The sequence below is a fragment of the Vigna angularis genome, chromosome 5, assembly GCF_016808095.1.
Source record: "Vigna angularis cultivar LongXiaoDou No.4 chromosome 5, ASM1680809v1, whole genome shotgun sequence".
Lineage (NCBI taxonomy): Eukaryota > Viridiplantae > Streptophyta > Magnoliopsida > Fabales > Fabaceae > Vigna > Vigna angularis.
In genome coordinates, this window is record NC_068974.1 from 24,163,579 (window position 1) to 24,188,469 (window position 24,891).

The 24,891-nt window shown below is 34.6% G+C and overlaps 1 protein-coding gene across 2 annotated transcripts; it reads left to right on the forward strand.

Annotated features, from left to right (window-relative positions):
• The first annotated feature begins 17,121 nt into the window (after positions 1-17,121).
• LOC108338970 (plant cysteine oxidase 4) lies at positions 17,122-22,648 on the forward strand. 2 transcript variants are annotated; one of them, XM_017576061.2, is made up of 6 exons: positions 17,122-17,317; positions 18,021-18,332; positions 19,135-19,280; positions 19,393-19,540; positions 21,905-22,108; positions 22,200-22,648. In XM_017576061.2, the coding sequence occupies exons 2-6, from the start codon at positions 18,230-18,232 to the stop codon at positions 22,316-22,318; spliced, it is 720 nt and encodes a 239-aa protein (XP_017431550.2). In that variant the 5' UTR covers positions 17,122-17,317; positions 18,021-18,229; the 3' UTR covers positions 22,319-22,648. The 2 variants fall into 2 exon arrangements, with proteins under 2 accessions (XP_017431550.2, XP_017431551.2); XM_017576062.2 differs by having other exon boundaries at positions 18,129-18,332.
• Positions 22,649-24,891: the final 2,243 nt, after the last annotated feature.

Consider the following 24,891-nt stretch of genomic DNA (forward strand, 5'->3'; position numbering starts at 1 on the left):
CACGAACCCTAGTAGCCCTCCAAGCTCTCCTCTGAGTGAATTGCGCCTCCAAAGAACAAAAGACCCAAACCCTTTCGCGTTTTAGGGTTAAATAAGTTGTCTGCCACATCAGAAAAATCGCGCCCGGCGCCCTCTCTGTTTTGCGCCCGGGCGCGAGACTCTCTGGAAAGTCACGCCCGGGCGCCCCATTTCTCACGCCCGGGCGCCCCATTTCTCACGCCCGGGCGTGAAACTCTCTGGAAAAAATCAAAAACTCGCGAAAAGTCGCGCCCGGCGCCCCTCTGTCGCGCCCAGCGCGGAACATCTGGATTTGGACGAACGTCCTTCTTGCTGGCCGAGCGTCCCATGATTTCGGGCGAACGTCCTCTCTTCGTCCACAGGACGAGCGTCCCCTTCTGCCAAACGAGCGTCCACTGCGCTTACTCTCCGGACGAGCGTCCTCTACTGCCTGGGTGGACGAGCGTCCCCTTCTGCCTGGCTGGGACGAGCATCCTCTTCTGCCTGGCGGGGACGAGCGTCCATTTCTCCCTTCTGGACGAGCGTCCGCTCTTCTGCCTTCTGGACGAGCGTCCGCTTGTGCTTCCACTCTGGACGAGCGTCCTAGTCTTTTCTGGACGAGCGTCCCCTCTAAACGTCCTGGACGAGCGTCCTCTTGCTGGCGACGAGCGTCTCTGCGTGTGCTTGCTTTGGTTCAGCTCTATTCTTTGTTGGAGACTCTTCCAAGCTCATTTTTAGCTACAAAACAAGGGATTATTGATGAAAGTACATCAAAGTAGCCAAAAACACAATTATTTAGAAAACCAGACAAAACAAGAGGATTAAGCAAGTTATAAGTTAGAAAGGAGTTGATTTTGCTACTAAAATGATGCTTAAATAATGGTAAAATTAACATTATCAAATACCCCCAAACTTACAACTTTGCTTGTCCTCAAGCAAAAGTACTTCACCTAGCAAACAATTCAATCACAATGGTCTAGTAACTTTAAGCACACTTTCAATCAAAAAAACAAAATCAATCATGCTTGCTCAACTTGGAAATTACATTCAAGAGACAATATAGTCTTAGCAAGCTAAACTTTAATCATGGTGCTCATAAATTAAAAGTCACAAGATAGATGCAAATGATAGATCAACAAACATGGCAAGTTGTTTTCAATGAGTGCATGGAACCAATCCTCACCAAGGAATGTGTTTCACTCAAGCACAATGGTGTATAAGGATGTGTGTCTATCTCTCAACTATTACAGTGTTGCACAAATCAACTTTGTCTTTCGTTTCAACAATATCAAACACATTAACAAGCAAGTTACATCACAAGGGCTTTTTGAAGCTTGTATTGTGGCTGGGCTAAGAAGAAAAATTGGTTTTTCTGGACAACAAAGCACCTTGAGATAAGAGACCAAACAATTTAGTTCATGATATAGCATAGTATCTCTTTTTCTCCAAAATTGAATAAACCACTCTCAACTTATTTCCCAACTCTTTTTCATTGAATTCATGTTTTTGTTTTTCTTCTTCTTTCTTCTTTTTCTTTCTTTTTAACTCAACTTATTTTCTCAATGCTCCCTTTTTTACAAGAACTCCCCCAAACTTAAACCATTCTCCTCATTCTAACATATATGTTCATCTCAACTCAAGGTAAGGAGGTTAAGGATTTTTCAATAGGCTTAAGGTTTCGGGAATGAGAAAGTTTTCTTTAAGGTTCAAAGGTTATACATTGGCTTTTAGGCTCAAAATGTAGAAGAGGTGGAAGAACAAGATGGCCTTGATCATTTGTAACATGCAAGTAACTAGTTCAAATAGAGAAACTTAGGCAAAATCAACTGTGATTCCAAAGTAATAACATTCAGCAATAAACTCTGAGGCACAACATCTCACAGGTTTACTCAGGGTGCCAAAATTTGATAAACACCATGCCAAGAATATCGATCACAATTAAAACCAAGCATCTATCTAAACAGATACAAGCAACCATAATCTCTGTTCAACAAGCTCAACCACATAATCTCAATCAGATTTTCAAAACAATTCTCATAGATAAAGAGCAAGCACAACAAATTTGTATTCAATTCAAGCATAACAAATGATTCACTCAAATCACCAAACCAATTGCGCAAGAGCTATCCACTAGGCAAGTCAAAAAGAAATCAAAAACACAAATACTAAAAGTAAAAAAAAAAAAAAAAAAAAAAAAAAAAAAAAAAAAAAAAAAAAAAAAACTAGAAATAAAACTGAAAAACCGATTTAGAATGGACTCTTTGCAGCTCCAGTAGTGTAGAACACTAGCTTCACTTTCATCTGCAACATCTTCCTCCAACAGTAGCTTATACTCCGCAACTGCTCCACCTCCCCCATCAGTAGGGGCCTGGCCCCCAAGCCATGGTACACGAGCAGCAAATCTTCAAGTCATAGGTTGCTCAGCTCAAGCGTGCCTCAAAGGTTGACCAATGGTGGTTTTCAAACCTGTAAACTCCTAAGGAAAATGTTATCCTGGACAAGAAAGCTCAAAGTAAAATTAGCATCCCTTAGTCAACAACTGAAGAGAAGAATCCATAAACACACTAAAAGAAATCTGGAAAAGAAAGCAGCAAAACAATCAAAAAAAAAAACAAGCAAAAAATTTTTGTGCTTAAACCAGTGCTGCTGGGGCCGGGCGCCTACCGAGCAGGCGGCGCCGGGCGTGAACCGAGCCAGGTGCTACATGAGCCGGGCGCCTGCTGAGCAGAGGGTTGCTTGAGCCGGGCGCCTGCTGAGCAGAGGGCTGCTTGAGCCGAGCGCCAACTGAGCCAGGTGCTGCATACGCCGGGTGCCTATTGATCAGGCGGCGCCAGGCGTGAATTATGCAAAAAACTGCAGAATTCTGCAGTTTTCAAAATTAGGCATCCCAACTTGTGATTTTTGGTATATGACCCTTATTCACACTCAAATCAATCCAGAATATCATGTTTTCATCATTGAAACTTGTCTAAACTATAAGGAATGAAATTGAATGCATGAATGGGTGAATTGAATGCACATTTCCAAAGCTTTTTACTCTACAACTCAAAACTGCACTTATGCATCCAAATCATATTTAAGCACTTAAGATCACACCAAAACATCCTAGAGCACACTCTAACATGCCATAACAGATTTAAGCACTTGAAAACACACCAAACAAACCTCAAAAACACATTACAACTCAAAAATCAACTAAAATGCAACAAGTCACATAGTCAAAAACATAAGTTACTAACGCAAATGACACAACAATCACACAAACACAAGTAAAAAGGGTAAGAAAACTGGGTTGCCTCCCAAAAGCGCTTGTTTAACGTCATTAGCTTGACGGATTACTCAATGAAGTGCAAACTTTGTTGTTGGTGTGCTCCTTTCACCAACTCCTCTTGAATCACTTTCTAGCCACCAAATCAACTCTCATAGCTTGAATTCTTCATTTTTGCCCTTCCACTACCTTGACATCTTTAAATACTCAATCCTCTTGATCAACTTAGGCTTGCTAGGCTTGAGTTCCTTGTCTCTCATCAAAGGGTGGTGGTGACTAGTCTTTCTCTTTTCCTTCTCCCTTTCTTCATCTTTCACTTAGCACTTGCAGCATCTTCAAAGGAAGAAGAAGTTGGGGCAGCTTGTGATGCTCAACATAGTTGTCTCCTTGTGTCCTATAATTCCTTCAATCTCAGGGTCTTCATGATGCTTTTGATGCTGCAGTCCTCCTTGTATGAACATCCCCTGCATACACTTAGACGCAACTAGGCTAAAAACCACAAATTAGCCCAAGTAAAATTGAAAATCTATTTACAACAAAAGAGTTAGTTCTATATACAAAATCAAGTCTACATAAGTTAGAAACCTCACAAAAGTCTAGTATTGACACGAGTCCCCGGCAACGGCGCCAAAAACTTGTTAACCAAAAACTTGTTGGGCTCGATTTCGGCAAGCGTACCGAATCGTTCAAGTAATAAACCGGTAAGACCGGGTATCGTTTTCCCAAGAGACTCGTAATACTAAAGAATTGTGCGATTAACAACTCATATAGACTCAAGAACATAACATCAATTTACAAACAAGTGCAGAAATATAAATTAACAAGTAATTACAAGGTTGGACTTTGGTATTGAAGACACTTGGAAATGGAAAAGACTAGAAATGATATGAAATGACATTGTTAAGGTTAGTTTTCACCAATGCACTCTTGTGTAAAACCAATTTCATCTCCTCTCTATCAATTTACTAAAGTCAATCCACTAAAACACTCTAGCCCTAATCCCTTAGGTGAAAGAGCCTAGGTTTTCCTTATCAAACTCCAATCCCTTAGACAATCTAACAAGCAAACCCGCATTAAAGAACTAGGATCTAAGACAACATGTGAATCATCTTCCATCCCTAGAATCAATGAACCACAAGGACTCCTATTTCAGTTCTGGGTTTCATCTTACGTCCCCATAATCCATAAAACCCCAAAATCAAGTCATGAACGTCCCCATTACAAGCAAGCTTTAAGATCGGAAACAACAATACTAGCAATTGATAGAAAAGGCATATATATATTCAAATCATTCAACAATTACACAAGAATTCAATGGCTACAACTAACCCCAACAAGATGGGTTTGGCTCTCTATTTCCATGGAGAGCCTTTAAGCTTACAAAATGGCCATGGAAGAAGATGAAGAACCCAAGAGGAAGAAGGGAGTGTTCCCACGAACCCTAGTAGCCCTCCAAGATCTCCTCTGAGTGAATTGCGCCTCCAAAGAACAAAAGACCCAAACCCTTTCGCGTTTTAGGGTTAAATAAGTTGTCTGCCACATCAGAAAAATCGCGCCCGGCGCCCTCTCTGTTTCGCGCCCGAGCGCGAGACTCTCTGGGAAGTCACGCCCGGGCGCCCCATTTCTCACGCCCGGGCGTGAAACTCTCTGGAAAAAATCAAAAACTCGCGAAAAGTCGCGCCCGGCGCCCCTCTGTCGCGCCCGGCGCGGAACATCTGGATTTGGACGAACGTCCTTCTTGCTGGCCGAGCGTCCCATGATTTCGGGCGAACGTCCTCTCTTCGTCCACAGGACGAGCGTCCCCTTCTGCCAAACGAGCGTCCACTGCGCTTACTCTCCGGACGAGCGTCCTCTACTGCCTGGGTGGACGAGCGTCCCCTTCTGCCTGGCTGGGACGAGCATCCTCTTCTGCCTGGCGGGGACGAGCGTCCATTTCTCCCTTCTGGACGAGCGTCCGCTCTTCTGCCTTCTGGACGAGCGTCCGCTTGTGCTTCCACTCTGGACGAGCGTCCTAGTCTTTTCTGGACGAGCGTCCCCTCTAAACGTCCTGGACGAGCGTCCTCTTGCTGGCGACGAGCGTCTCTGCGTGTGCTTGCTTTGGTTCAGCTCTATTCTTTGTTGGAGACTCTTCCAAGCTCATTTTTAGCTACAAAACAAGGGATTATTGATGAAAGTACATCAAAGTAGCCAAAAACACAATTATTTAGAAAACCAGACAAAACAAGAGGATTAAGCAAGTTATAAGTTAGAAAGGAGTTGATTTTGCTACTAAAATGATGCTTAAATAATGGTAGAATTTAGCATTATCAAGGAGCGTCCTTGATAACATGTTGCAACATTTTAGTGAAGTGTTTGAGGAACCAAAATGGCTGCCACCTGTACGTGTGAAGGAGCATAGGATCAATCTTAAACCAGAACATGAACCTATTAATATGAGACCCTATCGCTATGCTTACCACCAAAAAAATGAAATCGAGAAACAAGTGCTAGAATTGATGGAGGTGGGTTATGTGCGGGACAACTAGAGTGCTTATTCCAACCCCGTAATTTTGGTGAAAAAGAAAAACAACAAGTGGCGTATGTGTGTTGATCATAGAGCACTAAATAAAGCCAGTATTCCGGATAAATTTCCCATACCCGTTATAGAGGAATTGTTGGATGAGTTGCATGGTGCCAGGTTGAGAGAGGAAGATATACCAAAAACTGCATTCAGAACCCATGAGGGTGATTACGAATACTTGGTGATGCCCTTTGGATTGATGAATGCACCTTTAACCTTTCAAGCACTCATGAATGAAGTATTTAGTACTTTGTTACCGAAAGGAGTATTGGTGTTTTTTGATGACATTCTTGTATACAGTAGTAGCTAGGAAGAACATTTGCAATTACTGGAAAGGGTGTTGGGAGTGTTGAGAAATAACCAGTTATTTGCAAAAGAGGAAAAATGCATGTTTGGGCAGGAAAGTGTTGAATATTTGGGGCACATTATCTCAATAAAAGGAGTTGTGGTTGACCCGGCCAAGATTAGCAGCGTGATGAAGTGGCCTACCCCTAAGAATGTGAAGGGGGTTCGTGGTTTTCTGGGTCTTACATACTATTACCGTAAATTCATTAAGGATTATGGTAAAGTAGCCAAACCCCTTACAGAGTTAACAAAAAAAGATGGTTTTGGTTGGAATGGGAAGGCTCAACAAGCCTTTGAAGAACTTAAACGAAGGATCACCACAACATCGGTATTGCAACTCCCAAACTTCGATGAGGAATTTGTCCTAGAGTGTGATGCGCCACGAACAATAATTGGGGCTATCTTGATGCAAGGAAAGAGGCCAATAACGTATTATAGCAAGGCTTTGAGCCCTCGTAATTTGACTAAATCAGCCTATGAGAGAGAACTGATGGTTGTAGCTTTGGCAATACATCACTAGAGACCTTATCTTTTGTGTTGAAAATTTATTGTTTTCTCTAATCAAAAGAGTTTGAAACAATTAATGCAACAACATATAACTACTAGAGCTCAACAGAACTGGTTGACAAAGTTGTTAGGCTATAATTTTGAGATTGTTTACAAGCCTGGTAAGGAGAATCAAGGGGCTGATGCGTTGTCTCGTAGTAGAGAAGAGGTGGAAATAAACAGTATGGTGTATTTTCCAATCTGGTTAGATTGGCAAGAACTCAATGCCAAAGGGCATGAAGATGATAAATTAAAGAAGATAATTGAAGAGGTGAAGGCTGGACAGGGTGGGCATGTTCACAGGGGTTAAGAATACAAGCAGGGAGTATTATACTATAAAAATCGCCTTATAGTTCCGGAAAAATTAGCTTGGATTCGTAAGTTCTTGGAAGAATTTCATGCTACTCCCCAAGGTGGTCATTCAGGTTTCTATAGTACATATAGGAGACTAGCTGCCAACTTGTATTGGAAAGGGATGAAAAAGGATGTCCAACAGTTTGTCCAGCTTGTGACACATGTCAGAGGCAAAAATACATTACAACAACTCCTGGTGGTTTATTACAACCACTACCAATTCTGAAAAGGATTTGAGAGGATCTAAGTATTGACTTCATTACGGGACTGCCAAGATCTAGGGGGTTCGAAGCCATATTGGTGGTTATTGATCGTTTATCAAAATACTGCCATTTTGTGGCCCTTAAACATCCTTATACTACAAAGGTTCTTGCTGAAATATTTGTTAAGGAGGTAGTAAGGCTTCATGGGATTCCAAATTCTGTGGTGAGTGATAGAGATTTAGTATTCATGAGTTGTTTTGGAAAGAGTTTTTTAAGATGTAGGGCATCAAATTACAAATGAGTACAACTTATCATCCACAATCGGATGGAAAAACTAAGGTACCAAACAAGTGTTTGGAGGCGTATCTAAGGTGTTTTATCACCGATCAACCCAAAACGTGGGTGCTTTGGATGCCTTGGGTAGAGTTTTGGTTTAACACCACTTATCATGAATCTATAGGAATGACTCCTTTTGAAGCTGTATATGGGAGACCACTTCCCAAGATTGTGCAAGTGGTGCAAGGAGAAGTGAGAGATGAAGTTGTCCAAAAGGATCTTTTGGAAAGGGATGAGGTGTTAAGACAAATAAACTCCCATTTGCTTCGTGCTTAGGACAGGATGAGGACTCAAGCCAATAAGCATAGAAAGGAAAGACATTTTGATGTGGGTGATCTTGTGTTTTTAAAATTGAAACTGAATAGGCAACAGTCTGTCATGAATAGAGTCAACCCAAAATTAAGTGCTAGATATTATGGCTCTTTTGAGATTGTAGAGAAAATTGGGGAAGTGGCATATCGGCTGAAATTTCCACCAAATTCAAAAATTCATCCTGTCTTTCACGTATCATTATTAAAGAGAGTTGTGGGTAAGTATAAGGTTGAGGAGGATCTTCCTACTGGGTTGGAGGATGATAGAGCATAATTATTAACTCCTGAAGGGATCTTGGCTACTCGGGAAAACACAAAGAAGGGGAAAATTAAGAAGCAAGTGCTGGTGTAGTGGAAGGGGCAAAATGTTGATGAAGCTACTTGGGAAGATGAAGTGATCATTAGAAGTCAGTTTCCAGAATTTAGCCTTGAGGACAATGCTCTATTTCAAGAAAGGGGTATTGATACAGACTCAAACCTTATTGGGCTCAATGAGCCCTTGATCCAAGAAGAAAGGTCAAGCATAGAAGGGGCAAAGTATATGAGAGGAAAAAGACTAGGAAGGGTGACGTGGCATAGTAGGGAGGAATAGGTTGGTTAGAAGAGAGAGAGAAAGGGGTGTGGTTGTTTTAAAAAGAATCAGGAAGGAAGTTTTGAAAATAGTTAGTTGTTTTTCAGTAGAGAGGGAGTCGTTCTTGGTTTCTCTTAGGAGCTTGGCTCTAGGCTGTGAGATATTCATATCTTACTGATTTTCTTGTTCTGCAGAAAATAAAAATCATCCATATTCCATTTGTGTCTTCATTCAATCCATTTTTGTTCTTTTAAAATATCAGTCACCCACGACGACGGTGGTCAACCATTGGAACGACGACACAAATTTATTCCTAATTTATGTTGTGTTATTTTATGGTTCTGGTGATGAAAACACCCTTGATTTATTCCTGAATTTAAAACATTTGATTACAAACAAAAAGGTGGAAGAATCTTGTTCCCAACTTTAAAAATTTGATTGCAAAATGCTATAAAAGGCTTAAAAACACCCCTGAGTTACTCGTGTTGTTCCAAGACTGGTTTCTGTCTTTAGAATTCAATGTACAAGAACTAAATTGCTACCTTAATAGAGTTTCATTTTGTTACTTAGGGCTAACTACAATTGTATGGAATGTTACCCGTAGTGTTTGTAAATGAACTTGTTTATGTTGCTTTTCACCTTGCTTATGGACAAAATCATGGCCTTTTCCATCTTATAGATGATAAAGTACTTTTGTGGTGTATTTTTACATAAAGACATTTATCCTTTAAATTGAAGAACTGTAGTAAGGGCTACTACCATCTCCATTAAATATGTTGCATAATTATCAATCCCAAACTATTTAGAGGGTGATACACTTAATTGGATTATGAAATTCTAAAAAAAAAGACGGGTTGACTAGTCAACCTGTAAGCCAGTCTAGGGACAAACGAGTTCATTTCCTAGCCTGTGTTTGTTAAAAGGCTAGCCCGACCTGACCCAATTTCAATAGACCAAAAATAGGTGGCTAAAATGGGTTGGACTGACCCGTTTTGCCACCCCTGTCTAACGGGTATCAAAACATTTCTAAACATTATTTTCCTTCATAATCAACATTGTAATCAACATTGTAAGCATAAAAGAGATATTAAACTATCTTCCATCTAGACACTAGCATGACTTCAAAGATGAAAGTCAAATGTTGTTGGATGAAAAATCTTAAAATCCACTCTAAAAATAAAGGAAACAAAATCTAATTATATAATCATTTAAACAAAAATTAATGACTCATTTTCTATTATATAATAGATTAATATAATAAGGTGTAAGCTCTTAACATCATGTCATTTCATAAAACAACACACACTGTTAATCTAAACTCTTATCCAAATAAATCATGTCACCACCACCAACCATTATCGCTATATGTCATCTTTCATACTCCGGCGCACACAACCAGTTCATCAAAACTAGGCCTATGCACCAACTAGAACTTTCCCGTTCATCAAAACAGGGCCTACACACCAACATGAGACTTTCCTATTCACCAAAGCATCACATAGTCAACACAACAACATGATTTATCAAACAACAGTAGGAAAACAAGTCAACCAACACTAAAAACACTCCAAACAACCACACACTACAATAATTGGGAATCACATAACATAACTCAAAAGATAAATTAAACAGCTCGACCTCACCTAGACCCACTTGGCAAAATGCTCAAAGAGCTCGGCCAACACCATAGTCATTTTGGCCATGTGCTAAAGCCCCCACGCCAACCAAAAGCACACTAAAAAATAATTTCCTGAACTCCAAAATTGAGGTCCCCACATAGCATGACCATACAACTCAGTCAAAACACAAACAATTAAAAAAAAACATCAACCAACTTGGCCAACATCATCAAAAGGTCGGCTAACGTCAAGAACCCCTGAAACGACTCAAAAAAATGTCCAAATCGAAACTTCAGAACCCCAAAACTGAGGTCCCAAACAGCTTAGATAAACAACTTGGCCAAACCATAAACAACTCGGCCAACACCTCAAACAGCTCGGTCAACATCACCAAGAGGTCGGCTAACATCAAAACCCCTTAAAACGATTCTAAAAACGTCAAAATCTAAGCTTCAGAAACTCGAAATTGAGGTGCCAAATAGTTCAGATAGACAACTCGACCAAATCACAAACAACTCGACCAACACCTCAAATAGCTTGACCAACATCACTAGGAGGTCGACCAACATCAAAAAGCCTAAAAACGTCTAAATTCGAGCTTTAGAAGTTCTAAACCAAGGTCCAAAACATTTTGATTCTGGACAGCTCAACCAACTCAGCCAGACACCATGGACAGTTCAGCCACATCTCGGCCAGCCTACAAAAGTTCACCCTAAACACCCAAAACATCCCATAATATATGAAATCATCACAACACATCATTTACACATGAATCCAGTCATAAAACATCATTATAGCAACATGGGATGCATGAAAATCAACTATGGTAAGGTATATAATTTAACCATCCCCTAAACACCATAACCTCATGTAAATCAACCCTAAAGAACTTGGTATAGTCTATTAATAATATGGTCTAGGCATATACCAACATGGCATTACACATAAACAACCCGACAATCCTATAACATATGTTATACAAACCTTAAAATCCTAAAACCTTTCATAATAATTTACGAATACAAGAATGACATAACTCATAACAAAACACATGCAACATAATGACATTTGGTTAAAATAATTAACATGACACATATTGTCACCTCCACGACACATACACTAAATAAAAGGGACATGCACTCACACATAATTTCTCAAACATAAACATTGATGGCTAGCTCGCCTTACCACTATTCCAAGCAAACCTTTATCCATGCTCAACCTCCAAACCTTTCAACTTCTAAATGTTGGCATGACAAACTCGAAAGACTTCTCTCTTTCTTTGAAAATTCCCTCAAAGTGGTTAGGTTTTAATTATGAGGCTAACCCTCATTAATTTAGTATTTATACACCTAAAGTAAACCTAAATTTGTCCTCCTCTAGCCTATGAGCGACCAAATAGACCCAACAGCGTAGAAAATGAGAAATAAATTTCCAAGTGTTGCAGGCAGGGTTCAAATAAAGGGTCTCCAAGCATGGAGTCATGGACTAATGCTCCCACCACTAGGCCAACGCGCCCCAACTAAAATATAGTGCAAAAACTAATATATAAGCTCTTTTTAATTTTTTTTTAGCTCTCCCACATCATAAAAATTAACAATATTACATGCATTCACCCGATCCATTTAAATTAGGATAAATTCATACAATTATTATTTTTAGATATTTCTAAATTTTCTCGAGTCTTATATATATTCTCTCATGGCTCTAAATATTTTTTGTTCTTCCACAAAAAAAATTAAATTTTCTTTAAAGAAATAAAAAAATCTTAGTAGTAGTCAGAGGAGGATGGATATATTCAAATTGATGCTCAAAGTTATCAATGACTCACTTGCTAATTACTTGTTTAATTCCATGCACCATATAACAATTGTGTTGAAAAACAATCTTGTTTTGAAAAGAAATATTTATATCATTCCTAGCATGATAAGCCAATCATGGACAACTAGATGACTTTCATTTTGCCTTAAATGTATATTTTGAACCATACTAAGTGATGTATTATATAAACTTTCATTATTTCATGATTTAATGATTTAGTGATTTAGTGAGCAAGAAAAATAAAGGAACCATTTTTAAATGTTATCCCTCATATACAACCATAAAAAATAAATCATACAACAAACCATATTATCCATAAATATAAATACAAAACAAAGATATGTATAAGTTTCATCAACACATGTCAACATGCACCAAAAACACAAACATGTATATAATAAAACTAAAACATGGTTACACTTACCTTCAAAATTGCAAATACACATTATTTCTAGTTCCAAGTCTTTGTAACTTCTTTGTTTAATGTAACATTTCTTTGATTGGAACTATCTTTCAAGCATTAATATTGTCTAATAAAAACAAATCATTAGCTTTTGTAACTTAAAATAGACTGAATTAAGTTTTTAAGTCTTTCATAAATTTAAATGTTTTCAATTGAGTTCCTGTTAAATTGTTTTAGTCTATTAAGTACTAAGAAATTTTATATTTTTCATTTGAGTACTTGTTATTTATTATTTTCGTTAATTGTGTGATATGGTTACTATCTTTCTCTCTCGTACTTATTTGTCTCCATATGTTAATAAACATGAGAATTTATGATTAATATTGAAATATATTTCTATTATTTTAAAATGACAAACAACTTCTATTGTTTTCATTTAAAATATATTGGATAACAAAAGATGTAATACCCAATCTAGGATGTCACTAACCTCTTATCAATTCGCTTAATCATAGTCAAAATTTAACTATGAATGAAAATTTAAATTTTTTTTTATTAAATCTTAAAATCAAACTCAAAGTCCAAAAATATGATTCATCAAATAAACCAACTAGAAAAAGAAAATATCCTTAATACATTATTATGCAAAACTACCAAAATAAAACTCTTCCTACTAAAACCTCAACACGTATCCTAACAATAATGGATCTTCAACTACACTTATGTTATCATTTGTTTTTGTATAAAAATGCGATTATTATAGTCACACACAAACAAAACAAGGACGAGCTAACATACAACCAACCAACCTTACAATACCATTCACAAATGAAACATATAAAAATCACAATAAATCCCTCAACCAACATTCTAACCACACCCATTATCATATCCCAGAGTTCATAGCACATTTTTTCTTACACATAATCTCAAAACACCTTATCAAACAACAATGTAACGACTCGTGATCTCACACACTAGTTCAAGACACAAATGGTATTATACACCATTTAAACACAAGTGACCTAAGCGTAAGATATTAACTCACACAAAACAACCTAATAAACTGTTTTCGCAATTTGCACCCTCATAGAGTTTCCAGACTTTCACTCTTCAAGAACTAAGCAAATATCAAGTTCTCAACTACAACTTGCGTACGTAACTTACTAGCCATTTACTCACAAGTAGAGCTAAAACTCCTCACTTCTCTTAAAATCTTACGAACAAAGTTCATTCCCAGTGATGAACGAAGTCATTAGAGTGATAATATTAATCTCTTGTAGGTGATCACATAAAAGTTATTGGAAAGCATGATGATCTTATTATCCAACATATTTTTAATTAAAACAATAAATGTCACTTAATATTTTACATTAATTACAATATCATTCTATAATAACTACAAAACCTTACATTTCTGAACTCCTGAAAACAACTAAGCAATATTACGACAAATCAATAGAATAGTAACATCACAGTTAATAAAAATATTAAACAAAAATAATTCAAAAAATATAAAAATTTAAAACATTCAATAAATAATTTTTTAATAGAAACTTATTTAAAAATAATCAAATTTATAAATAACTTAAAAATTAATTAAACCTTTAAAATAATTAAAAAAATCATCATTATGTGACTCATTTAAATTAGATACTATATATATATATATATGTATATATATATTACGAGATAAGCCAAAAGAAAACCAAAATATTCAATAGATAATTTTTTTAACAAAAACTTATTTAAAAATAATCAAATTTATAAATAACTTAAAATTAATTAAACCTTTAAAATAATTAAAAAAAATCATCATTATGTGACTCAATTAAAAATTAAAATTAGATATATATATATATATATATATATATATATATTAAGAATCCATAAATATATTAAATTTATTTAAAGATATATAAATTTAATTCTATAATACAACTGTTTTAAAATAAAAACCATTAAAAAATATATTCAATTAATTCAGATATTTACAAAAGGACAGCATGTCTCTTGGCCAACGAATTAACCAGCAACATATAAAATTAAAGTTTGCCTTTCAAGATTAAATATCCCATGCTTATCCTAAAAGTTATTTCGCCAAAAAATACTATTAAATTGTTCATGAAAGATCAGCATTCCAAATTCTAAAATAAAATAATCATATGATATACTATATAATTTTACAGTAATTTTGTTTTTATCTTGAAAGAACAACGTCCCCTTGTTCTAAAATGTTATTTACTTTTTTTTTTTAAGTAAATAGTTATTTCCTTTAGCATATAACTATTTGTCATAAATCACAAATTTTTTTAAATTTATATTATTATTATTCACTTTCTTTCTTTTTCGTTTTCTTTTTTTTCTTCTAATAAATATGTTTCGGGTATATTTATATAGGGCGGAAAGACTAACCTTTTTGCTTTTCTTAACTATTGTCTAACTTTTGTATCTCTTTTTTCAAGTCCTTCTAGTCTGATTCGGAGGAGAGATATCTGCTAAAGACAATCCAACGCTCAAGTCAATGACAGCCGTAAGAATAGTGATAATATTTGATAGAGATTGTATACTTAGAATTTATTAAAACTTACCTACCTTTGCGATTTAGTCCTTTATTTATAAGCTATCTGATGGACCTTAAACTTACCACAGATTCAATAAAACTGACTTACCTTCTTTTCGGTCGGTTACTTAGAAACTGTTTCCTTATTCCGTAATCAATATCTTTAACCAATTATGTCATTATCCTCGTAACTGTTAGATTATTAGCCCAATAATAATAATTATTGGTTTCTTAATTATAGTTTAGGTGCGGCTCAATGAATTAGGTGTTAACCCAATTTCAGTTTATCGTAAATAAAACTCTTTGCTCTAGTTGATTTTTGCCTGACGCATCAATCAGACCAAACGGTATTCACTCTTCGATCTTTGGTCAATAACATATACCATATAGAATATAAACTATTTGTAATAAATGACTAAGAAGAATTAAAAACTAGAGATGGTAAAATAGAGTTTTATTTAACTAGAATTTTGATTAAATAGAGTAAAATTTGAGACAGTTGGAACTCTTGGTTTAAAATCTACCTACAAATTAGTTTAGGTAATAGAAAATATTCTATTTGATGTTGATACGAAAATATTTCATTAAACTTATTGTTCATGGAAAACATTTGAATACGGATAAAGTAATTAAAAATTTTCTTTAACTAAAATGATTTAATATTTATTATTCAACTTCTAAGGACAGGTGTCACATAATAAATAAAAGTGTGATTACGTAAGAAATAAAACCTTACGAAAGTTATCTGACTCTTGGAAAAAAGATTTAAATACATTATGAAAGAATGACTAGGATACTATGATATGGTTCTACCTAAAGTTAGGCCTGCTAACACGAAATCTACGATGAGTATTTTATATTGCACACATCCCCAAAAATATTCAATATTTTTTTGTGGAAAACTAACATATAAATGACAAAGGGGTAAGTCTTTGATTTAATTCGAAAATTGTTTATTTTCATTTCAAGACACTTCCACGTTCTATTTATTTTCCTGTATCACTAGAAATATTTATATTTAAGACACGTCCATAATAGTTATTTTTATTTGAGTTTTGTTATGATGTTAATTTTTTAAATTTTTATTTATCTCGTTTATATTTATTTTTAACTAGTTTCTTTTAAAATTGAATTATTTTTTAGTTGTAAAATTTTTTACATAGTGTTATTCTCTAGTTATCATTAAACAATGATAATGAGTTTCTCCAATTTTCAAGTTTTCACGTTGTATTATAATGTTGATTGTTTTTATTTTTTTTTATTAGCAGGATAATTCTTAAGGATAAAACCGTTAATGTTCTTTTCATTAATATTTTTCTATTTATTTTTTATTAAATGTCATTGCTATATTTAAAAAAAAAACTCAATATGGTCTCTTTTGTTAAAATGGTGTTAAAACTCAATATGGTCTCTTTTGTTAAAACTCAATATAGTAAAAAATGATTCCTATGTTATTTAGCACGGGAACAGATATAATAGATTTTAGTATTATTCCTTCTACTGACTCACATGATGAACTTTAGGATCATTCTTAATTGGTGACCCAAACGTTTATTCCATATATCAATTAATGAATCCTTATAAAAAAAATATCAAATGAGTGTTGTATCTGTCCTTTAAATATTTATCCTAGCAAATCACCACTCTTTTAACTGCCAACATAAATACAACATAAAAAATCACGTTGATTTATTTTAACTAAGATGCAAACTACATTGAAAATTTTGAAAATATTAAAAATATATTAAAAAAAGCAACCAAATATTAAAAAATAGTAATTAACTTTATTCTTTGAATTAAAGACAAAACTCTTTAATCAATAATTACTGAAACACGTATCTCTTCATTAAATGAGTTACAGTATTGATAAGTGATTTTGAATATAAAATAAGTTGTGGTAAGATAGATTTCTTCCGATAAGATTTTTTTACAGACAAAAAAAACAAAAAAATTGAATCTTTATTCCCTATTTGAAGGATAAAGTTATGTAAAACTATTGTACCATGCTGGTTCGTTACACCTTGTAGACAGGAAATGAGAGGCACGTTTGTCATTTTCCTTTTAACAGCTGTGAAAAACATACGAAAGAAAAAAGGTGGTCGGGGAACAGCTGGACTTCAAAAACGGCTCAAAAAATCTCACAAAAGGCAAACCTGCAATTCCTTTTCTCAATTTTTTTTTTCATTTCAACCAAACAGAAAATAAAACACACACACACTGATGACGTGTCCAAGATCTTCCTTGGGCCTTTTTCTTTTCACCTCCAACCCTTTCACAGTCACAACAACGATCCCTCTCTTCATCCTTCTATGCACGTCCATTCATCTTCCTTCAACAGCCCCTTCATCTTCTTCTTCTCATTCCTCTGCTAATCCACCATGTTCCTCACCCTTTTCTCTCTCTAATCATGCCTCTCCCAGGTACCTTCTTCTTCTGCATCTCCCACCCTTCCCCTTCTTCTGTCGGAATCTCATTTGCCCCATTTCAGATTTTGATCCAAAATCCCTTTTTGATCACTTTGCTCGCCCTTTCACCTCGCTACTTCTGTGGGGTCACTCTCTATTTCTCGTTTTGGAAATCTTCCCTGCTTTAATTAATTAACTAGCGGTGTTCATGTTGTTTATGACGCAAATAAATAAAAAAATAAATAAAAATTTGTGTTTTGTTCTTGGAATATCACATTGGGTTCTGGGAGGTGTGCTTTATGGAGTGGAAGTTATGGAGAGTCTCACGTTGGTTTTATCTGTGCTGGGTTTTACTTAATTTTGATCTAAAAGTGAGTTCCTTTTGGTGAATGTATATAATAATAGTGGAGTAAAGAGTGGATGCACCAACTGATCCAATCATAAATCATCATGTATGGTGTGGTTTGTTAATTTTACCATAAATACCTTAAAAGTAATGAGTTGACAGTGTGAGCTTTTTTATACTGATAATGTAACTTTTGCAATGATTGCCTCAAAATGCAATTGATTGTTAATGCTTTTGAATGAATTGACGGGGATTCTATTGGCTATATCGGTATTACTTCGTGATCTGTGGTTGCACTTGCTGTGATATGTCTATATTTGAAGTAGAGGTCATTGATTTTTGGCTCGTTATTGCTTTTTCCTTGTTCAATAGATCCATTAGTTTGAATTGTTGCGAAGGAAACATTACGACCATGCAGATTCATTACCGATGGTTTGATTCTGAGGCTAAAATACGGTTGTTATCTAATTGTATATCCAGTCCCTATTGCAATCAGTAAGCCACTTACAAGGTGTTATCAGCTTGCTGACCCTGGGGATTTTGGTCCGAGTGAATAGATAACTTGGTCTCAAGTTTGCAAGATGCCATATTATATACAGAGACTTTATAGGCTATGCAATGCATCCTTTTCATCTGATGGACCTGTGTCGGAAGAGGTCATTGAGAAAGTTCGTGAGAAGTTAGGTATATTTCCTTTTTGACTTGTTTATCTTGCTTTTATATTCATTTTTATGGTTAACTTTTAGAATGTTTTATGATGTACAAAAAAAGTTAGTTCTGGATTATTGATTGTTCTATACTTTGTCAATAACTTCAAGCTTTCTTTATTTCCCTCCCTTTTTCCTCTGGATCACTTGTCTCTATGCTTTCGTCAAAACCAGTTTAAGGTATTTGTCTTTTTGAAGGAGTTATAACCTCAAGGTTGAATTTTGAGGGGGACCGCACTGTTAGTCTGCTTGCAATCCTTTTTCATTCCTTCTCCTTTTAAGGGTAGGATTTGGGTCACACTTTTATGTTTAAAGCTAGGATGAATTAAACTTGAAGCTTTGTGGTAATTAGAATTTTATTTGTCACTACAAATTTACTTGCTTATTATCTGTTAATGGATAACGGAAAAGATTATCCTTTTGAAATATATTCTTCTGCTGATGAACTGTTACCATCAATTTTTGTGGTGTAAAATTTGTTTCACTTGTCAATTTAGATAATGGATTTTAGTCGATACAGTTTTGGACCTATGTTTTTGAGGTGAGGAAAAGAGGGATTTGTCATAAGTTGTATGATCAAAGTGTGTATCTTCAATTATTTTCCTTCATCTTGAGACATGCCTGCGTGGTTTATAGTGCAGACAGAATTAACACATTACTACTAATACCTTTATGGTTTCCTATCTTAGTTCTTAGATTAGATGACTTTGATCCTGCAGCCCAATAATTTTCATGTCTAACAGATATTTTATTGATAACCTTACATAATATTTCTACAGAGAGAATCAAGCCGTCAGATGTAGGTCTTGAACAAGAAGCACAACTAGTTCGGAATTGGCCTGGTCCAGCACTTGAACGTAATGGGAGCCATCAATCCTTGCCACCTATAAAATATTTGCATTTGCATGAATGTGACTCCTTCTCTGTAAGTAAAGTCTCATAACTTCAGATCATGTTTACTCTGTCAGAGATTTTTATGTATTTGGGCCTTATATTAGCAATACTAACTGAAGTTTTATTTGCTTTCTCTTTTGCAGATAGGAATTTTTTGCATGCCCCCCTCGTCTATCATTCCTCTCCATAATCATCCTGGAATGACAGTGTTGAGCAAGTTGTTGTATGGCTCAATGCATGTTAAATCCTATGATTGGATCGATGCATCTGGCTCTCCTGATCAATCTGAAGGTCTATTTTCTATAACTTCATATATTTTACTATTGCTCTGTTTATGTTTTAGTCTTCCGTATTTACATGCGAGTGTGATTGATTGCCCTTTCTCCTTGCATTTACCTTCTTAAAGAACTCTAACTCCAGCCTCGTTGAGGTAGAAGAGATGGTAGCATTGTACTAGGCATCACCAAAATATTCCGATTGGACAGCTTAGATAAAAACTGGAGTAATATTAGTTCAGAAATCAATACGTGGCATATGTCCTTTCTTGATTTTATTTGGTATCGTTTGGAGCTTAATGAAGAATACGTTATGAAAAGGCTAAAGTTGTCATGGCACTGTAAAGTAAACGTGAATAAGGATAGATTGTTGTTCTTAGTTACTCATCTACTTCCTGATCTATTACTCTGTACTATTAAGTGCTTTAATATGTAAGGAAGTCATAATGGATTGATAGAACACTCGACCATTTTGGATTTATATCAGGGTGGTTACAGTTATAATATTCAAATCCATAAACTGTAGTGAATTTTATCCTTTCTTCATCTGCTAGTGTGTGTACCAGCGCAAAGACCAAATAAAACAGACAGAGTCATATTTTGGGAACTTATATACTCTTAATATTGAAACCTTGCAAGAAGGTCTGAGTGACAATGTTAGACTGATAAGTGGATATGTTCTTCTGTGTGTGTGCATCAGTAACACTTTCTGAAAACGCTATCTAATTCTAGGCCGGTGTTGTTATTTTCGTTTGTCAATACAAATTCTATTTCATTTTACATATAACAAGCTCTTTCATAGCACATATGAATGGGACTGGAAAATAAACATTCACCTAGAATTTTTCCAATCCTTGTTATATATTAATGTTACTTAAATTCCAAAAGTTTTATCAAAGACCATGTTAAAATTATCTTATATCATTATCTAATTAAAACTGAAATCGCTCATTCCATATAAAATTCTACAAGAATATTGAGAATTTTTGGAAGTTTGTACTTCAATGTGAATATATGTATTCCCCATACATTTGTAACTGCCCCTGGACCTCTAATTTTATTGAATGCAATTTAGATGGAACAGATCTAGCCACTAAAATTTGGTTCTTCACAAAATTAAGTTGGATTTGAAGATTTACAGTTTCCTTTTGAAGGAAATCACCTAGCTTGTCTTCTTATTCTTCAGCTCATACATGGGAGTAATCTTTTCCTGAGGTCTTCACCAAGGAACCTTCCTTGGAAGAGGAACAAAGTTTGAGTTTCTTTTTAGAAACTTGAAAAGTTTAAAGAATTTTCATTATCTTCCCTTGTGTGAAGCTGGAGGTGCTTTCCATCAGAAATCCTTTTGAATTTGAATGGCTTCTGATCCTTTGTTTTGCATGTCATATTCTTCATGTTGGATAATTTTTTGATGGATTGACTGATTATTTATAAATTCTTAAAGCTCTACTTTTATTTATTTTTCTCGTCGTCTATTATTTGAGCTTGATTGGCTTCTTCAATACCATAGTGAACATAATTGATTGGAGAAGAATTTCGATCTACATGAGTTGCATCTTCTAAACTACTTGTGTCACTTCTAAACATTTATTCCTTTTGACAAATCATAAAGTATAAACAATAATTTATCGTGTTCTTAATGCCTTATTCTGAACAATTTAGATTATTAGTTGTTAACTTATCAATTGACTTAGAACACTAGTGTCAAAGGAATGAAAAACGAGGGCTAAGAATTTTCTTAGAAGTTGACAAGTCGTCAAGTCCTGGAAGTAGTCTCTCCACTTTCGGGGTAAGGCTATGTACAGTACTACAAATTTCTTTGAATAAATTCTGGAATTTACCAATTTACCATAAAATATGAAAGTTGTTGGTCGTGGAAATGTAGCTGTTTCTTGTTTTACTACCCACCCAATGAATCCCCCAAAATATTTACTACTAAAATTACATCAGGGTTATCTAAAACCAATGTTATTATTATTATACCTAAACCATTTCTGCTATGAAATCATACTTTTGGTTTACTTGTAAATCAGTGATTCTCTGGACATATAATGACTTGATATATCAGTTTTATGAGTTTGTTGAAAGTAAGTTATGGTATGTTTCTTATGCTATGCCACTGAAACTGTCTCAAAAAGTAAAAGAAACAAAAGTTCATGCCTGCATCTAATTCAGGGTTTTAAATAGCAGACTGCAGGGGTGGGTGTAGGGACCATAGTAGTTCAGCAGCTACATGTTTGTATGAATAAGTACTATCCTTTTGTTTTGTGATCAATTTTCCTTCATTGTATTACCTGTCTTATTTGCCCTAATTTGGTAAGTATTAATACCCTTTTTTTTATCCTCCTGACACCAAAAGTTGTTAATCTGTGATTCACAGTTCGACCTGCAAAGCTTGTGAAAGATACTGATATGACAGCACCAAGCCCCACAACAGTTCTTTACCCCACCAGTGGAGGAAACATCCATTGTTTTAGAGCTATAACTCCTTGTGCTATCTTTGACATATTGTCTCCTCCTTACTCTTCAGAGCATGGAAGACACTGCACCTACTTCCGGCGATCCCAACGGAGAGATCTCCCAGGTAATCTCATTTATCTTCATCACCAACCAACATCTAAAACTATGTTCTGTTAATCATATTGCACTATTGCCAACCATCATTTCCACTGCAGTTAATGTTGAGTTGGATGGAGTGACGGTTTCTGAAGTGACTTGGTTAGAAGAGTTTCAACCTCCTGATGACTTTGTGATCCGGAGAGGACTGTACAGGGGTCCAGTTATTAGAACTTGAAAAATTTTCTTCTTTGATGTGTCTTACACAAAAAGGAAATTGGCTTATCTTTAGAATACAACAAAGGGAACAGTGGAATGTGCAATAATTATTATATTCTTTGTCTATGTATGTGAGTCACTGGAGTGTGTACATAATGATGCACTAGTGTAATCTATTTACAGACCTCAAAAGTAATCCAGTAGAATAGTTACGTAATGTTGAAAAAGTTCTTGCTAGTGGCCATATCAAAATCTGTTTTCATGGAGAACAAAAGGGTGCTGTGATTTGGTTACTGTTTATAGTAACATTCTGTCATGTTCAGGCTTCTAATAGTACAAGGTTCTTACATGCGTGTTGACTATAATGACACTATTGCACATGCGTGTTGGCTAAATCATGCTTTATAAAACATCTATGAAAGTCAACGGATACGAAATTTTAGATCACACTTGCCTTATCTATTTGTCGAAGTTCACTTTCTGAAAATAACACGAATATATTGAAATGGACAATTAAAAACTGGTTGCTAATTATCTTTTGATGAAAAATAAATAAATAAAATATCTATTCATCAATATAAGTAAGTCAAAAGTCAAAAGGCATATTCTTACTTCACCCACACACCCCACACACACATACAGAAAATGACCTGTAAATATTAAAATGGTATGATAATAAACTGGCCTCGGAAATTAAATTGAGTTTACAACATGGCTATATGTACAATAAGTTAAAAAGTTAATAAACAAATAATTGATTTAATACAATATTGATATATTTTATTTTTAGTAATACTATTTTCTTTTGCAATTTGAATAAGAAAAGAATGAAAGGAATCATTAAATATTTGAAAGGTTTAAATATGTCGTTAATTCTAAAATTTGACATAAAATTGAAATTCATCAAATTTTGATAAAATTTGATTTTCAAACTTAAAAAATAAATAGATATATCTAATTCAATTGTATTAATTTTTTTATATTTTATGTTAGTGTTTATCTATTTACATCATTTCACATGTTCCAACTTAAATACCAGTATATAACATTGTTTATCACCTACTAATAACTAACATATTTGAGTTAAGATGAGTACATCCATCATTTTTAAATTTTAAGATCAAAATAAATCAAAATTTTGGACAAAAATAAATTATAATTTTGTATCCAAGAGACCACAAACATATTTAATTTTATTTTAAATTTATAAAAAAAAGCTCAAATATTCTTTTATTTTTAATTGCATATTAACATTAATTTTTTCTGTAATAAATACATGTAGCTATCATTAAATACCATATTTGTGTTTAATTGCCTTAATCATTAATGAAGTTGAAACACAATCAATAGAATTAAAATGTTTGTATTAACACTACAATAATTTTATTGTACTAAAAAGCTAAATATGTACTTGTCATATTAAATTAACTATTTACTCACCATTAATTATAAAATAAATGTTTATTTGTATTTTCTTTAACAAGATTCAATAAAGCTAATATATATACTCCATTCATATACGTGGCACAATTACCTTCTACAATTATTCTTTATAAAGTAGGAATTGTGGTATATTTCAAGTATGAAATTATAATTTCAGAAATACAATTAACCCAACCCTTAGTGGAATCCTATTATTATAAGAAACCCCCTAATCATCATGGTATACACCATATCATAATGTAGAAACACATTTTCATGTATATCCCATATATTTAGGACAGTCAAGAACACAACCATGTACAACATACAATAAAAACAAGGTAAGTGTTTCCATACCTTGATCGATACTAAGGCTTTCTCCACCCACAAAGATTACAACAACACCAAGCCTCTCATGCTTTTGCAGTTGATTCCTCCCTCTCCCTTATTTCGCTCTCTCTCTCTCTCTCTCTCTTTCACGTAGGTTTAGGGTTTCAAAAGTGGAGACCCTCTTTTATTTTATTTTCCAACTTATCTTTAACTCTTAACAATCTGTTTTAAATATTGGAAACTACTTATCTCTTACCCTATCATTTCTCAACCAAATTTTAAAATGAAGTTGCCCACCCTACCAAGATTCATGTCAATCTCTTTTAAATTTCAGTTTAGATATTTAACATGCATCCTTTACTTCCTACAACCCCTAATTTAATTTCTACACCAATTAATAAAGTATAAAAGACCCTTTTTCCCGTACTCAAAAATATAAATAAAATCTAGGTTTCTCTTAAACTTTTCTCTCTAAGAATTGAACCCACATCCATTTAATTCTAGTCAACATCTTCACTATCAAACCTAACAAGCAACCGAAACATGTGTTGCACTTTATTAAAATAACATCAAATAAATAACATAACATTTATGTTCTAACAAAGATGTAACCACAAGACCACTTAGCCCGTTCAAAGAGCTCTCACCAAGTAAGCTACACAACACCTTGTTAAACATACCAAATTTTATAGAAAACTATACTAAAGTCTCAATACTACTTTATTCTAAAATCCTATATTTTTCTTGGGTCTTACATTAATAGTTATGAAAAACAGCCAACACAATTTCACTTACGAGCTTCCCATTGCCCGCACTTATGCAAAGTAACTCTCTTGACAT